We start from the raw sequence: 17,172 nt of genomic DNA, 5'->3' as shown, positions 1-17,172 counted from the left end.
AAGTGAGAACTAAGGCAAGAAAATTTTCAAAATGACTCCCCTCTACGTAAAGATATTATTTGTAGAAAAGATTAAATAATAGAAAGCAAGATTAAAAACATGTTATTTACTTAAATAAAATTTAATTAGATAATACATGATTAGAGTCTCTGTTTTAGACATTTAATTAACATATGAAGATAAGTTTAATTGGCTTTACTATTTAAAGTTCATATATAGAATGAGTCTCCAATTTCATCAGCCCAGAGAAGTGTTCTTTGACTTATTTGGCAAATGCTAGGAAGTTTCCTGAGGTCCCCCAGAGGTGAAGTGATTTATCCATAGTCAAAAAGCTGCTAAGTATCTGAGGAGAGGGCAGGTAAGTAGCAGAATGGACAGAGTGCTGGACCTGAAGTCAGGAAGACTCATCCTCCTGAGTTCAAATCTGGCCTCAGACACTTGCTAGTTGCGTGACCCTGGGCAAATCACTTAACCCTGTTTGCCTCAGTTTCCTCATCTGTAAAATGAGCTGGAGAAGACAATGGCAAACCACTCCAGTATCTTTGCCAAGAAAACCACAAATGAGGTCACGAAGAGTCAGACAAGACTGAAACAACTAAACACCAAACCTTCCCTTTGGCAACCTCTCTCCAAGATGTTTATTGCTTTCATATAGTGCCCTGGCTTCCCTGATTCCCCCACTCTGGTGCTCTAAAATAGTCAGAGGCCAGTGCCTGAACTGTAGACATGTGCTGGACCCTCTATTCACTCTATGCAACCACAATGAATAAAATTCCAATTCCTCGCTGCCCACCTCATCTAACAAACGAATTCACAAGCAAGATTTGAATGCATCTGAACGCAATCTTTCCAGACCTATTTCACCAGAGGATTTCAGTGCCTTAGTCTAATATTTCTAAAAACTAATTTGGTCATGGAACATTTCAGGGCTTGACAGGACCCACAAATACTGGAAGTTGAGCATGGGTGGTGGTGTTTGATGCCCTAAAGATAAAAGGGACTAAAGAAAATTAGGCACCAAAAAAAAGGAAATGAAACCTTGGGAAAACTTTGAAAAATGCCATCCATTATAAGTATTTTGATGCAATTTTGTTTTTCATACTTAAAAGATTCAAATATTCAAAGGACGCTGTGATCCCTTGATGTAAGTATTCCATCCAATGATGCAGATCACAGTCTAGTCATACCACCCATCCTGGGCAACTGTCATCCATGCTCTATATTCCCAAATTCCCCACACTTAGGTCTATCTGACTTGTTGGGGTCCTTCCTCAATTTATGTCAGCATCCTATTAATACTGAAGAAACATTCAAGCAGTCCAACAATAATCCCTTGCTTTTGTCATGAGATCAGTCCATCTTCATTTTTCCCCCACACATTTCTTTGATTTCAAAGAAATTTAAAATGTTAGAGAGGGCAAATGGTTAATATCAACATTTCCCCATAGAACCCCTATTCCCATTACCTAGAACATCAAGAATCCCAAGAGCAGAGTTTGGGGGAAACTAAATGCAAGAGATAAGTCAAATAACATGAGTATTTTCAGCACCACCAGACAGCCAATAAAGACATTTTTTTTTTCTGTAAGAGGAAAACCAATCTCATATTCCCAATAAGGCAGCTCCATATTTGATAAAGGTAGACCATGGGGCCAACTTATTATTTGAATTCCTATAGGCCAAGATAAACATTTGTTCAATATCAAAAAAAGTATTCAATATCATTCATTAAACATTTATTGAGCCCCTACCATGTACAGAGGGAGATATAAAGGATAAATAAGACCCAGTATTTACCCTCAAAGAATTTAAGTTAAAAAGTACCGTTTCAAGAACTTCTTACCAAAAAAAAAAAAATCCCATTGGAGGATCTCAAGGCAAAATGCCTGCCACACTCAGAGAGAGAAATATGGAAGTCACTCACATATTGTAGCAGATCATGTTTGTGTATGTGTATGTGTTTGTGTATCATGTTCTGATTTGTTATACGATTTCTTTCATTTATCTTAGTCTGACTACATAGCATGACTATAGTGAAAATATACTCAATAGGAAAGTATATGTAGAATCTATACAGAATTGTATGCAGTCGTGGGGAGGGAGGGGGGTAGTGGGGAGTAGGTGGGGAGGGATAAAATCGCAATTGTATGGCAGTGATTGTTAAACATTACAAAATAAAAATAAATAAATAAATAAATAAAAACATTTAAAAAAAAAAAAGTACCGTTAAAAAAAAGGTTTCCAAATATTAATTTCTTTCCTACCTTTCTCCCTTCCTTCCCTTCCTTCCTTTGCTCCCCCTCCCTCTCTTTCTCTCTTCCTCTTCTCCCTCCTTTCCTTTTTTCTTTCTTTTCTTCCTTTTTCTTTCCTTTCTTTCCTCTTTCTTAATCCCACCCTCCTTTCCTTCCTTCTTTCCTTCCTCCCTAACTCCCTCCCTTCTTTCCTTCCTTCCTTCCTTTCCTTACTGAGATGCAATGCACTATAGTGGATAAAGAACCAGCCTCAGAACCAAGAAAAACTAGTCAAGTCATTGGCAGAACTCCTGCTCTGGACCCTAGTGACCCTGATGAATTCACTTCACTTCTCAGTTCTCTAGGCAATTCTCTGAGACTAAGTTACAGAGAAGGTGCTGACCTGAATTGGTAGAGAGAGTTTTTCTCATTTGGTAATTCCTTATACAATGAAATCATATATCCCATCCTGATCCTTCCTTCCAAGTATTCTCTGTTACTATACAATAAGAGGAACCTATAGTTTACTCTGCAAATAACTTTATACCATTTAAATATAGGAAAAAGGGGCTTAGGAAAAGTGCAAATTTGCAGTATTTCCATTCAACTCATTTATAGAATCCCAGAATTCTTAGCTAAAAGAGCTCCAGAGATTTCATCTACTCTATTCTTTCCCCTCCGGGCCCTTAGGATACACTTAATCCATCCCAAACAGCAGGATATATAACACACCCAGGGAATAAAGACTTCCCTTACATTGAAGTAGAGGGAGATGAGAATTGAAGAGAGGAAACCATGACCAACCCCTCTCACTAATCTCTCCTAGCAAGGCACAGATCCAGGCTTAAAGACCTTAATGAAACTGATCTTAGGATTCAGAGCTAGAAAAACCACTTAGTCCAATCTATTTTTGCAGACAAGGAACCAGAGATCCAGAGAGTTTACGGGGTTATTTGTAAGACCTCACAAAAGTAGTTAAGTAGCAGGTCCAAGATTTGAGCCTGTCTGCTTTTTAAAAATTTTATTTTATTTTTTCTCAATTACATGTAAAAATAATTTTAACACTCATTTTTAAAAAAATGTTCAGTTCCAAATTCCCTCTCTCTTGTCCCTCTCCTTGAGAAGGCAAGCAATTTGATTGTTATAGATTATGCATGTGGAGTCATGCAAAGCATATTTCCATATTAGCCATGTTGCAAAAGAAAACTGATTAAAAAACCCATGAAAATTTTTTAAAAATATGCTTTGATCTGCATTCAGACTCCATCAGTTCTTTCTCTGGAGCTGTTGTGCTTGTCCTTCATTCTAAAACAGGACCATGACATCAAGATGATGACATGACTTGCAGTTGACTTTAATTTGAGTGAGGTAGGGCCCTCACTCAAGGGTCACCAACCTCACCTTCTGAGCCATCTGGGTCCAGTGGCATGTTATTCATCAGGACAGTTGGAGATGGCCCAAGATACAATCTGACCCTTTCAGGTTAAGGTCCTATAGCATTCTCACTTTGAGTAAGATACACCCATTCAATGAATAGCCTTCTTTGTGCTCAAGGGATGGCCCCTTTAATAAATAAAAAAAAAGAATCAAACTGGGAGGAGAAGACCCTCAGGGTTCCTGGGTAAAAGAGAAACAATTACTATTTAGTATATGTCCTTTGGAATTGTCTCAGATCACTGTATTGGTGAGAATAGCTAAGTCATTCACAGTTTATCATCACACGATATTGCTGTGACTGTATTCTCTGTATTCACTGTGACAGCATTCTCTTGTCTCTGGTCACCTCACTTTACATCAGCTCATATAAGTCATCCCGGGTTTTTCAGAAAGTATCCAGTTCACCATTCGTTATAAACACAATAGTATTTCATCACAATCATATACTATAACTTGTTTAGCCATTCCCCAGTTGACAGGCATCCCCTCAATTTCTAGTTCTTTGCCACCACAAAAAGAGTGACTGCAAATATTTTTGTACATATGGGCCCTTTTTTGTTTGATTTCTGTGGGATATAGACCTAGTAGTGGTATTGCTGGGTCAAACGGTATGCACAGTTTGAAAGCCCTTTAGGCATAGTTCCAAATGGCTCTTCAGAATGGTTGGATCAGTTGAGAACTCCACCGCTGCTGTCCCAATTTTTCCATATTCCTTCCAGCATTTGCCATTTTCCTTTTCTGTCACAACCTAGATCTACTGACTTCAAAGCTAAAAGTGACTCCAAAGAGTTCTGTCCAATACATCATCTTTGGTCTCTTTCTGAGCTCAATTGTTTGGGAGTTTTTTGGTCACAAACTGATCATTTTGTGACGGACAACTAATTTACTTAGTAACTCTGAAATTTTGTAGTTGTCCATCTCATCCTTTGCGGTCCACTTTTCCTTTTGTCAAGCAAGCAAATCCACAGCTGAGCTTCCTTTCAGCTTTAGCCCAGTCATTTCATTAGTACTGGGGCTACCTGTAGTTGTCCTCTAGTCTTCCCCAGTAGTGTAGTGGACACTGACCTGAGAGGCTCATCTTCTGATGTCATCTCTTTTATCATCTCAGCACTATCCATGGGGGTTTCTTGGCAAAGATACTGGAGTGGTTTGCTATTTCCTTCTCCAGTGTATCATCTTTCATCAGAACTTTCCACTATGACCTGTCCATCTTAGATAATTCTTCATGGCATAACTTGTAGTTTCATTGAGCTATGCAAACCCCTCCAGTGGTAGTGATCCAGGAGGGGATAAGTCAGAAAAACTTCAGTTCTAACCCCAGGCTCACCATTTACTAACTGTGTGACAGCACGTGTAACATTTTCAATTCTCTACCACCCCACCTCACTGTCCCCCTCCCCCAATTTTCATCATCTAAGAAATTGAGACAATCTTGAACATCTGTCACCAGATTGCTTTGAGGAAAACTCTTTCTTAAAAGATATAGACACATAAATTTCTACTATTAATGAATCAGACAATTCCTAGCTTAGGAGAAACTTTCAATGGCTATTTCAGAGATATAGAAACATAAACTTCTACTATTAATGACTTAGACAATTCTTAGCTTCGACCAAACTTTCAGGGGCTATTTGGTAAGTTCTCCTGACTCTGGTAGAATCATCTCTGTCTCAGCCAGATAAAGGTCTATATTCTTCTTAGGGAAGTACAGTCCATAATGTCTCTGGTAGTCTGAGTGTTGAACAGCTTTCATTTCTGGAAGTTTATCCCAGGTAAAGATGCTGTGTACATATCAGTTCTCTTGTTCTTCTATCCATAAAGAGAGAGCACAGTTGGTTAACATCTTCTCTAGTCCTTCCTTTACTCAGTCTTCTCTAAGGTAAGCAATTCCAATTCTTTCAGCCTTGGAAGTTGATATGAATGAAACAGAGTTAGAAAACAGAAAACAGATAGTTTTGAGATTGGTGGATTAAGGTTTTAGGAAGGTCAAAGATAGACTCTCCTGCCTAGGTGGCACTTAGACGGCTAGGTAGCACAGTGGCTAGAGCATAGGGCCTGAATTCAAACCCTGCTTCAGATACTTAATAACTGTGTGACCGACTGGGCAAGTCACTTAACCTCTATTTGTCTCTGTTTCCTCAATTATAAAGTAGGGACAATAACAGTACCGATCTTGCAGGGCTGTTTCGAGGATCCGATAACATAATATTTGGGTTTTTTTTTAAATGCTTAGCATAGTGCCTGGCACATAAAAGGCACTCTATGAATGCTTGTTCTCATATCTTCCCCTTGGACAGAAGAAGAACATATCTAATAATTCAAGTATTAGCTAGGATACTGTAACATCACCAAAGTAATAGTGGAAGGAACCCTGGATTGGGAATCCCAAAACTTGAATGCAAATTCTCACTCTGTTACTGATATCATCTATGACTTTTGGAGGATCACTCTCCCAGTCTAGGTCTCAGTTTCTTCATCTGTCAAATGGGCATGGAGGAAGAGACTAAATGATTTCTAAAGCTCTAGATCTTGTGATACCTAACAGCATCTCTCTTTCCAAGTACTATAATTCACTTATATCGTCTTATCCATCCTCAAAACTCCTTTGTGGAGGAAGGTAGCCTATATTGTTATTTCACTTTTATGAAAGTTCTGTAAAAAAAAATGCTTCCTAGAGAATTCCATTGACTTGCAAATGAGATCCAGTTTTAGAATTTATTTTCCTGATCAGGGCCATGTATCCACTGAACTTCCTCAAATTGTGGGTTCTTTTTGGGTTATTTGTCATTGGCTAGGTGGTGCTCCATTAAGCCATCTGTTGCAGATTTGCCACCTCCCACCGGAGCAGACTAGACTGTCTCTGCTAGAGTCTAGTGGTCCATAAACACTCCCACACACATGCACTCACTCAAGAAAGAGAGGCTATCATCCTTTTCTGATCTAATCCCTCATATCCATATCTCTACACAGGAATGATTCAAAAGACCAACTTCGCTGTTAGTTAATATGAAAACTATTTTTTAATATGAAAGTCCCACCCCATGCATTCATTCATTCATTCAACCAAAAAATATCTATTAAGTAGCTACTATGTGTTAAACACATCCAAACCTAAAGAATGTGGAGCTGCTTTCTTCATCATCCAAAAAGCACAAGGTGACTAAGTTCCTTGGCAAAAAAGAAATAAACCATAGGGAGAACCCAAGAAAAACCAGATAGATTTTTAAAAGCCAATGCTCATAAAATCTGAGTGAGTTGGACTCTCCTGGCAGTAGTTTATTCTTCCGTTCCAATCACCTCTGAGTTAAAGCTGTATAGATGGCAGACCCTCCCCCTATAGAGATCTCTGATTTCTAGATGTTACCACCAAATCCTGCCAAAAGAAAATGCAAAATCAGAAGCAGCTGGATTGCATTTCTTCTGCAGTGTATGGAGAGCACACTCTGGCCAGCGTCTGGTCATTGCCTTCATCTTCCTCCCACTGGAACCTTAAATTTTTCCCCTTGGTCCACCAACTCATAAGTTTTTGCTTTACCTTCCACAGGCAACCAGGCCACCTCTGCATCCTGGAATGCCTTTGTGCTAGAACTGAGCTTCCTTTGCTCTCCCACTATAATATAATATGTCTTCTAATTTGTGTTATAGTTACATATTATGTATTTTATACATAATTTATTTTTTATATAATTATAATGTCTTGTTCCCCCGTTATAATATAAGCTCCTCAAGGGCTGTGTTTGTCTTACTTGTATTTGTATTCTGAGTGCTTAGGGAAAGAGAAAAAAAGAAGGCAATAAACATTTATATAGCACCTACTATATGCCAAATGCTTTTTAAAAAAATATCTCATTGATCTTCGTCATAATCCTGGGAGCTAGGTGCTGTCACCATCCCAGTTTTAGAGTTGAGGAAACAGAGGCTAAGTGACTTACCCAGGATCACATGGCTAGTAAGTGTCTGAGGCTGGTTTTGAACTAAGGTTTTCCTGACTCCAGGTCCAGTGCTCTACTCATTGTACCAGTGTGTTACTATAGTATAGTGCTTGACACATAGCAAGCACCTAAAGCACCTACTTTTCTATCTTTGTGCCCCCTTTATGTATATACTATAATCTGTTTTGATTAATCTACCTCATATTCATTCCCTTTACTCCTTTACATCTATAGCCATCAGGTCCCATACCTCCCTCCTAGTGGTTATCAAACTCAAATAGAAACGGATCCCTGGGGGCCTCATACTTACTTAGTTTTCAGTCATTTCAGTTGTGTGTGAATTTTCATGACCCTATCTGGGAGATAGGGTCAGAGATCTCTGGCAGAGATACTGGAGTGGTTTGCCTTTTCCTTCTCCAGCTCATTTTACAGATAAGGAAACTGAGGCAAAGAGGATCAAATGACTTGTCCAGGGTCACACAGCTTAGTAAGTGTCTAAGGACTTTGGAATTGACTCTGAGACATGGGAGAAGCTGGCACAAGACCACCCAGCATGTTGTGCCTATATCAAAGAAGGAGCTGTGCTCTATGACCAAAGCAGAATTGTAGTAGTTCAAAAGAAATATGATTCACAAATTTAGAGACACCTCCACCCCAAATGTTTATGTGGACTACCTGTGGGAGAACCTTTTTGAGTTTGTATTGGTCTGGTTAGCCACAGTCAGACACACTATAACTTGAGCTCCCTTGGTGGTGTCATTTTGGTCCTTCATGAGCATGAAAGACAAAAACCAATCAAGTGTCTGAGGCCAAATTTGAACTCAGGAGGATGAGTCCAGACCTGGCACTTAGAAAACCACAAGTTAACATCATCTATTTTGTCTTGTATTTTTATTTATTTTGTTAAATATTTCCCAATTACATCTCAATCTGATTTGGGAAGCACTTGCCATGAGTTCGACACTCTTGACCTAGACTTGGGCAATAACCCTAAAAGAGTTTTCTCTGCCTCATCTCATCTGACTCCCATCTGTCTTTCATTCAGCTGCCAAAGTGATTTTCCTCAAATGAAAGTGGAAACATCACTCCACTCTAAATCAATAAAATCCAATGACTCCCTATGAGACCTGAAATACCAAGTTTTCTACCGGTATTTAAAGCTCTTCACACTTAGCCCCTTCCTGTCTTTCCAGTCTTATGCTCTGTTCCCCTCCATAGAGTTTCCGATCCAAGCACATTGACCTGCTTCCTCTTCCTTGCACACAGAATACTCCATTTCCCTCCCATGCCTTCCCACTGGCTGTCCCAAATTCTTGCAAGATTCCCTCCTCTCATCTCCACCTCTGTAGCTAGAGACATCCCTTTGGGGATTATCTTCCTTCCACTCCATATATAGGGTGTCCCAAAAGTCTTATAACAGTTTGAAGCACTACACCTAGGTATTTTCATGTCTAAGTCTTCTTTAGAATGAGAACTCAAGGATTGGGACTTTTTTTTGCCTTTCTTTGTGTTCTGAGCATTTAGCACAGTGCCTCCTACAAGTCATCTGGGTTTACATACTTTTATGATTCAAGTAAAATAGCTCTCTTTCACCTTCTACTGGAAGTCTTTGCTGTCTCTTTTTAGCTCTAATGTCTGACTCTTCATGACCCCATTTGCGGTTTTCTTGACAAAGATAATGGAGTGATTTGTCATTTCCTTCTCCAGCTCATTGTACAGATGAGGAAACTGAGGCAAACAAGATTAAGTGATTTGTCCAAGGTCACACAACTATAAGTGTCTGAGGCTGGATTTGAACTCAGGAAGATGAGTCTTCCTGACTTAAGGCCCCAGTGCTCTAATCCACTGAGCCATCTAGCTGCTTACACCTCCCAACGAAATCAGAGAAAGAGGAAAAGGACTCCTATGAACAAAAATATTTATAGCAGCTCTTTTCATAGTAGTAAAACTGTGGAAATGAAAGGGATATCCTCCTATTGGGGAATGGCTAAACAAATTGTGGTGTATTAATATAATGGCCTATTCTCGTGCCATGAGAAATGACAAAATGCCCAGTTTCAGAAGAAACTAGGAAGGCTCTGATGGACTGATACAGAGGAAAGTGAGCAGAAGCAGAAGATTTATACAAAGGCAACATTATGAAGAAGCATAATTTTAGAAGACGTGAGAACTCTGATGAGTGTAAGACCATTGTGATATCAAGAGTAGAAGTTATACAGCAAGGAGGGCTCATGCTTAACAACTAGGAAGCTGAAGAAGGGAAGGAGGGAAGGAGGGAAGGAGGAAAGGAAGGAAGGAAGGAAGGAAGGAAGGAAGGAAGGAAGGAAGGAAGGAAGGAGGGAAGGAGGGAAGGAAGGAAGGGAGGAAGGAAGGAGGGCAGCAGTGGACTAGCCCAAAGTGAGGGAGGGCAGTCACCCCACACAGAGACAACTGAGGAGAGACACCAGCAGTCTGCTCACTTAACCTCTGTCTGCCTCAGTTTCCTAATCTGCAACATTAGATAATTATTAAAAATTGTGAGGATTAAATCAGATGACATTTGCAAAGTGCTATATAAATGCTATCAATAATTATTAATTAGAGAGGAACAGCTAGAAGGTTAGCATCATAACTAATCTCAATATAGTGCTTTAGGTTTGTGAAGCACTTTATATACATATCTATTTCAATCCTACACAGCATTTTCTGTTATTTTAACCTCTGCTAAGGTCTTTAATAGAGGATATTCTCTCTGTTTCTTATTAAGTAGGTGGCAGACTTGTTAGTCTCAAAGGTCTTGGGAAGTATTTTTGTGAGTATCCTCATGAGTATTTCCCCTTTCCACCAGGGGAGAGACATAAAATTGAGAGGCAGGAGGTTGTAGTGGACCTAGGGCCAAAAAGTCTTGTGACCTAATCATTCTTCAAATACTTATTAGCTCTGTGACCTTGGACAAGTCACTTGATCTCTCCCTCACTTTCCTCATCTGTAAAATAAAAGTGTTGGACTCAATGACTTTGAATGTCCTTCCAGCTCTAAACTTAGGTGCTCTGAATCCTAGTATGTTTTAGAGAGAGAGATCTGAGAGATTATGCAGTCTGACCCCTCTCATTTTTTGCTTCAGAGAGGTGCACCGACATAACCAAGGCTACAGGGCAAGTAGCAAGAGGATGGTTTGTTTTGGGGACAAGGAGAGAGGAGAGGAGGTTAAAAGGGTGGAGGATCCAGAAATCATATAGGTCCCAATCATCCATCCCTGAAGGCAAATTTTATCTGTTTGGTTGTTTTAGGTTGACTTGGGGTAGGGGAATGGGAGTCCAGAAGGGATAGCCCATGATCACTATCTCCCAACGTGGTTGCCTTTTCCCATACGTAGGATAGACAATAGAATTGGCACCTAGTTTTGGGAAGTGTCTAGTGGCCAAAGTGAGTAGTATACTTTTAGAACTAGCTTCCCCCAAGACTCACACATGAACCCATGCTTTCAAATTCTCAATCCAGGAAATGGGCTTGGAACCTAAACCTACTCAGATGCCCCCTGGTTTCTTCTCCTCATAAGCTTGAATGCTAGAGAAAACAGAATCACTGAATTTTAGAGTCAAAAAGAACTTTACAACAGCTATCATCCATATTCTACTTTAATATAGCTGATTATCCCACACATGGTCTCTAGAGTCCAAGGACCTGGGTTCAAATCCCAACTCTGGTGTTTACTACCTGTGTGGTTTTGGTCAAATCACTTAAACTTCCTGGGTCTCAGTGGACTAATCTATAAAATGAAGTGATTGAATCACATAGCCGCAGAGCTCTTGTGTAACTCTACATGATTCTATAACATCCAATGAGAGGGACCGATGCTCCTGAAACCAGGTCCTCTTCAAGTTTGTAAGAATGTACCAATAATAACACTTCTTACCCCACAATGTTTAAAGTCATTTGAAGACGTTTTTCATTTGATTCTTAAAGTGACCCTGGTATAAGAAACAGCAGGTCTTACTCCTATTTTACAGATGAGGGAAGTGGAATGAGCTGTCCAAAGTCAAACAAGTTCCCCCAGGTCTTTTTATCTCTTAATCTATCACAGGGATGGGGAATCTGCAGCCCCCAGGCCACATGTACTCTGTAGGTCCTCAAGTGCAGTTCTTTGACTGAATCCAAATTTCACAGAACAAATCCCCTTAATAAAAGGATTTGTTCTGTAAAACTTGGACTCAATCAAAAGGCCACACCAAAGGCTCTAGAAGGTCACATGTGGCCTCCTGAGCTAGATTTTAAGCTCTTTGTAGACAGGTACTATGTCTTATAAAGCTTTTGTAGAGTACATCTAAAAGTCTAGCCAGAATCGTAGGCCATTATCGAATACCCACAGCATCCAGAAACCACACGGTGTTAAGCAGGTGGCAGATGCTCAATAAAGATTTATTGATTTATCTTCTACCTATAGACGTCTTTGCTCTATGATTGACTAACTTTTTGTATCCCAAACTTATTCAAATGGAATCGACATTGCATTTGCCTTGAAAGAAATAAAGGTTCATGTCTGACTTACATTTGACAAATTATAATATCTGAATTATAATTTGCTGTTGAGTTGTTTCAGTCATGTCTGACTCATTATGAGCCCATTGGGATTTTCTTGCCAAGGATGTTAGAGTGGTTTGCCATTTCCTTCTCCAGCTCATTTTACAGATGAGGAAACTGAGGCAAACAGGGTTAAGTGACTTGCCCAGGGTCACACAGCTGTTGGAGGTGAGATTTGAACTCAGGAAGATGAGTCTGCCTGGCACTCTATACACTGTACTACCTAGCTGCCCCACTATATTACAATGAAGCTAACAAGTGATTGAGAGGATGAAAGTTGTGAAATGAACTAAAATACGGGAATGAAAGAACTTGAAAGACTTACATGGCTCATTGCCATGCCTCCATTCAGGCTTCAACTACAGTAATGTGGACAATCTTATTTTGGGACACTTTCAAGGCAAGAGGTCTCTTGAACTTTTTGGTTTTATAGAAGTGTTTTAAAGTTTGAAAGTGATTTCCACAAATTAATTCAAGGGTGCCTTAAAATAACTCTTTGAAGCAGATACAATTATTGTCCCCATTATACAGTTGAGAACACTGAGGCTCAAAAAAAAGTTTAGTGAAAACTTAGGGACTGGGGTAACAAAACTAATGTGTCTGAAATAGGATTAAAACTCTGGTCCAGCACTGACTCCAAGTCCAACACTCTACACTGTGATGACTATACACTACATTACCTCTCTATTCCTAGGGAACAGAGGTTTCCTATTCAAGAGTTAAAGAACCCCCACAGTCAGGGAGGTTTTTCATATTCAGTACCTAACCAAGATCTATCCTGCTTCAGCTTAAGAAATTCACATTATAACTGTCCTCTCGATCAAAAAAAAAAAAAAAAGTAAATGTGCTCCCTCTTACAAATTCATACCTTACCTTTCTTTTGTCAAGATATATAATCCCAAATCCTTTAACCTTTCCCCTTTTATTTTCAAACCTCAGCATTTCTACTGATCTCCTCTGAACCCTTTCCAAATCTCATTTAAATTGTGGAGCCAGGAAACTAGGCACAGTGTTCTTGTACAGGTCTGACTAGTCCTGAATAGAGCTGGAGAATTATCTCAGAGTTTTTCCATGCTTCCTTTCCTTTTTTATTCACTGTTCCCCTCAATAATATTTGTTTCAAAAGTCTTATCGCATTTTCTGTTCAATAGTATGGCATAAGGTTCTCTATGACCCCCAGGATCCTTTTCTCACCATTAGCAAAATAAAAAAAAAAAATCTCCTAATCCGCCCTTGGGCAATATAATTTTTTCCCTAAAGTAGGTTGACAGTCCTGTCAGTGTCATTCAGTCTATTTCTTATAATTCCTGTAATTTATACATGAAGCATAATCTAAATCTTCATCCTCATCCTGTCCTCTAGGATAGACTGGTCTTTCATTTGAGGAGTGTGCTAAGCTTTTAAAGTCCTGTGGTACATGAGCTGGATTCTAGTTCTGGCTCTCTTTCTGCAGGTTTATTTTTAGCCTTATTAAGGGATGGAATACCTTCTTTGTGCTTTCATTTTCCCTACTATAAAAATAATACTATCTTGCTCTTATCCCCTGCAACAAGTAAAAAGTCTTTCTCCCTCTCCTTTCAGCCCTTATATCCCTCTAAAGTTCAACTCCAGTTGAACCTCCTACCCAGAGCCTTTTCTGATCCCTGCCTCAGTGGTTAGTATCACCTCCCCCTCCCCCATAATTTTGTATATATTCTGTATGTATTACTTATCTACACACACGCTTAGTTATCGATGGACTTTACATTTCCAGCAGTAAAAGGTAGGCTCATTTAGGACAGGGACTGTTTTCATTTTTGTCTTTGTAGCATGGGTGTCTAGCACAGTGTCTGCCTCCAATGTTAGAACTTAACAAATGCTTTTTGAAGTAAATCAAATTGATTTTCCCCTAAAGGGATACCCGTGCCTATTTGCCACCTTTGCTCTGAAAGGCAAAAATTGGCCGAAGATACTCATTCATGAGTGGAAAGCTGCCCTGGAAAAGTGACTCCACAATCCCTGAGAAGATACCTAGTAAAGGGAACATCCCTCATCTCTCTGCTTTCCCTCGGGGAAACAGAAGCACACCTCTTCTGGGCTATCCACTCTTGGGCTTTTCCTCATCATTAACTTCCTCCCATCTTTATCTTGAAGACAGAAACACCTGCAATACATATTTCTCAAAGTTCCAAATTTCTGAACAGCCATTCTTTCTATTGTGACTAAGATCTCAGGGCTGCAGGCGAAGGGTTAAAATGTTTCCTAAACTCAGTCACAGTCTGATAAGAGGAAATTCTCAACAATAGAAACCCTGACCACTGGAGGACCGGGAACGTAGGAAGTTACCGGGGAGAACACAGTCTTAAAGAGAGAAGCAAAGGATGTATGCGAATGAATATACGTATCCCTAGTGACAAGCAGGAAAATAGAAAGTCTCAAGAGGCATTAAAGAATTTTTAACTATCTCCCGACTGAGAATGAGATTAATTTATTGGAAATGACTAACACTGTCCTTAAAATGCTTGGAAATCTCACAGGCAAGCACAAATGTTACCACTTGCTTTCTTTAAAAAAAAAAATTGATGGCTTTTGTTTTTTGACAATTTTACTTTCAGAATACACCCCCTCTCCCTTCCCCATCCCAGGGGCTACCCTTTGTTTGAAAAAGAAAAAGAAAAGAAAGAAAAAAGGAAGGAAGGAAAGGCAGGTCAGCAAAACTAATTAACATATCAATGTTGTCTCAGGGTTTCCACCCAGTAGCTCCTCACTCCTGCAGATAAGGAAGGGAAGTTTCTAAATATTTTCAAGAATGAATTACCATTAAGAATTAATTACTCATTGCATCAGGGAAGTGACTTTTTTTTAGTCAGATACTAATTAAATTCTATTAACCATCCTGGGGACGCTTGCAGAAGGAACCGTTGTCCACCGTTTTCATGGCGTCATAGATGTGGACCTCAGGAGGTTTGTAGACCCAAACCCCTCAATTAGCAATTGAAGAAACAGGACAGGAAAGGTGAAGAGAGGTCGCACGGGTTTCAAGAAACAGAGGTGAGATTCGAACCCAGCCCCTGTGACTGCAGAACCACTGTACCCCTACTGCTTTTCCCGAAGAAATGCTCGTGAGTGCACACATCATGTGGAAATACTCGAACACCATTTGGATACCATTTCACAAATAATAAAAACCAAATCTCCTCTGCTTGGGTGGCGGGCCTCCACACAAGGCCGTCAGAGCAAACTCTCCCGGCAGCAGTTGGCCGAAAGATAGAGATGAACTTACTTTTTTTTAAAGAGAAGCTCAGCGTTATGTTAACTGTCCCAGGATCCCGGGACCCACTGGGGAGCCAAGCCCAGAAAGGCAGCGCGCCCTCACCTTAATGTTGCAGAAGATGGTCCGATGACAGTTGGTGAGAGAGTTCCCTCCCCGGGGTTTGCTCTGCTCAGGTAAGAGTTCCATCCTCCTGCTTTGGAACACGGCGAAAAGTCCTCGGACCGAGCTGATGGAAGGACCAGTCCCCCTGCTATCCACCCTCTCTCTCCAGCTGTTGGTCCCTCCTTCAAAATCAGTTAGACTGTTCGCCTCGAGGAACGCACAGAGACTCGGCTCCCGAGGCGGATAGGGGAGGAGGGATACAATTAGGAAAGGGACTGGCTTCTCCCGGCCAGGAGTTTCGCGACTAAGTCAGAAATGAACGCTGTCCAAGTGTGTGAGAGTTATTGGATCGAGTGAGTGAGTGAGAGTGAGGTTAAAGTTTTTATAAGTCAGGACTCCGAGGCTGATGATGAAACTTTTCCTCCTCCCTCTTTCTCTTTGTGTATAAAGGCACTTTAAAGGCGCAGATTCGCTTCGGCTCCCATCCCTGGGGACGCACACGCCCCTCCCACTGCTAAGCAGGTGTGACTCAGTTTCTGTCACCTAGTTCTAACCTCTGGAGACGTAAGCAAAGGAGCTTCGGAGGGAAATCCGGACTCAGGATCTGGGTTTTAGCAAGGGGGAAAGGGGGGGAACAAACACCCCTCTTTATGGAAAGAGTTAGGTAGGAAGATGGGGAGGGGAGGGGGGAAGGAGAGCGCTGCAGTGATTAAGTTTGGTTAACACATACCTTCATGTATGTATTTTATTTTATTTTTTTCATTCAAAGGTGTCAAGTTGGTGAGAGAGACAATGGGAGAGGGGGAGGGAGAGAGGCTGCTCCTCAAACAGGTAAGAATGAGCTCCTTCCCAGCCGAGATTTACAGAGATTTACTTGCTTTCGTCTCTGCTTGTTTTCACTTGCAGCAAACCTGTGTTTTTAAAGTTCCGGAGATGGTCTTTTCTGAGATCTCACTGGGCTTTTGTTTGTGCAGAACGCTGATTTATACTTGAGCTGTTCTGTGCTCACGAGAGGACGGTGTAGGGGGAGGAAGAGAGAGAATAGATGCAAACAAGGGAGGGGGTAAACTTGAGGTTTCTGGAGAGGAGCCAGAATTAAATTTTAATATTTTGTAAAATGTCAGATGGCCCTTGGAGGGCCTGTACTCTCACATGGCGAACAGAGCTGGGAAGACAGATGAAAACAGAAAGGCTAGCCTAGTTGCTGGCTGACAAGTCCCTAATACCATTTTTTTTCAAAGCTGCAGTCAGAATGTTTATTTCTTCTCCAGTGTTTTGGCTACTAAGGTACCCACAGAGGAGAGAAAGAAAATATTTTAAGGACAAGAAAATTTTGTGAAAAAAAATTAATGCAATTTAAAAATCCAGTCTTCAATTTATTTCTCAAGGCATCCCCACATGCCACATAGGTTTTGCTACTGAAACACATTCAGCTTCCTCCCCACTTTGCTCCTTTCATTATCTTAACCCCATTTTTCTGGGCAAAGAAAAACCACAGCTTACTAATAAAACACCCCAGTTTCTCGACATTTCTCTGTTTCTTCCGGTCTACTTTCTTCCCCCTCATCTTTCTGAGTCTTTCTCCCTTTTTTCTCTCTTTGTGTCTATGTGTATTTGTCTCTTTATATCTGTCTCTCACACACTAAACTTAAAAGCA

At 40.4% G+C, this 17,172-nt stretch overlaps 1 protein-coding gene across 2 annotated transcripts in view; it reads right to left on the bottom strand.

The window, feature by feature from the left end:
- SLCO2A1 (solute carrier organic anion transporter family member 2A1) overlaps positions 1 to 15,645 on the bottom strand; it is a 138,726-nt gene extending 123,081 nt beyond the window's left edge. For both annotated transcript variants that reach the window (XM_072613639.1, XM_072613640.1), the window contains exon 1: positions 15,516 to 15,645. In XM_072613639.1, coding sequence (XP_072469740.1) covers positions 15,516 to 15,599 — 84 coding nt within the window. In that variant the 5' untranslated portion in view covers positions 15,600 to 15,645. The remainder of the gene's footprint in view (positions 1 to 15,515) is intronic.
- Between the last annotated feature and the right edge of the window lie 1,527 nt (positions 15,646 to 17,172).

The sequence above is a fragment of the Notamacropus eugenii genome, chromosome 5, assembly GCF_028372415.1.
Source record: "Notamacropus eugenii isolate mMacEug1 chromosome 5, mMacEug1.pri_v2, whole genome shotgun sequence".
In the NCBI taxonomy this organism is placed as follows: domain Eukaryota; kingdom Metazoa; phylum Chordata; class Mammalia; order Diprotodontia; family Macropodidae; genus Notamacropus; species Notamacropus eugenii.
The sequence above is the reverse complement of the archived record's forward strand: the minus strand, read 5'-3'. Positions and strand labels throughout refer to the sequence as shown.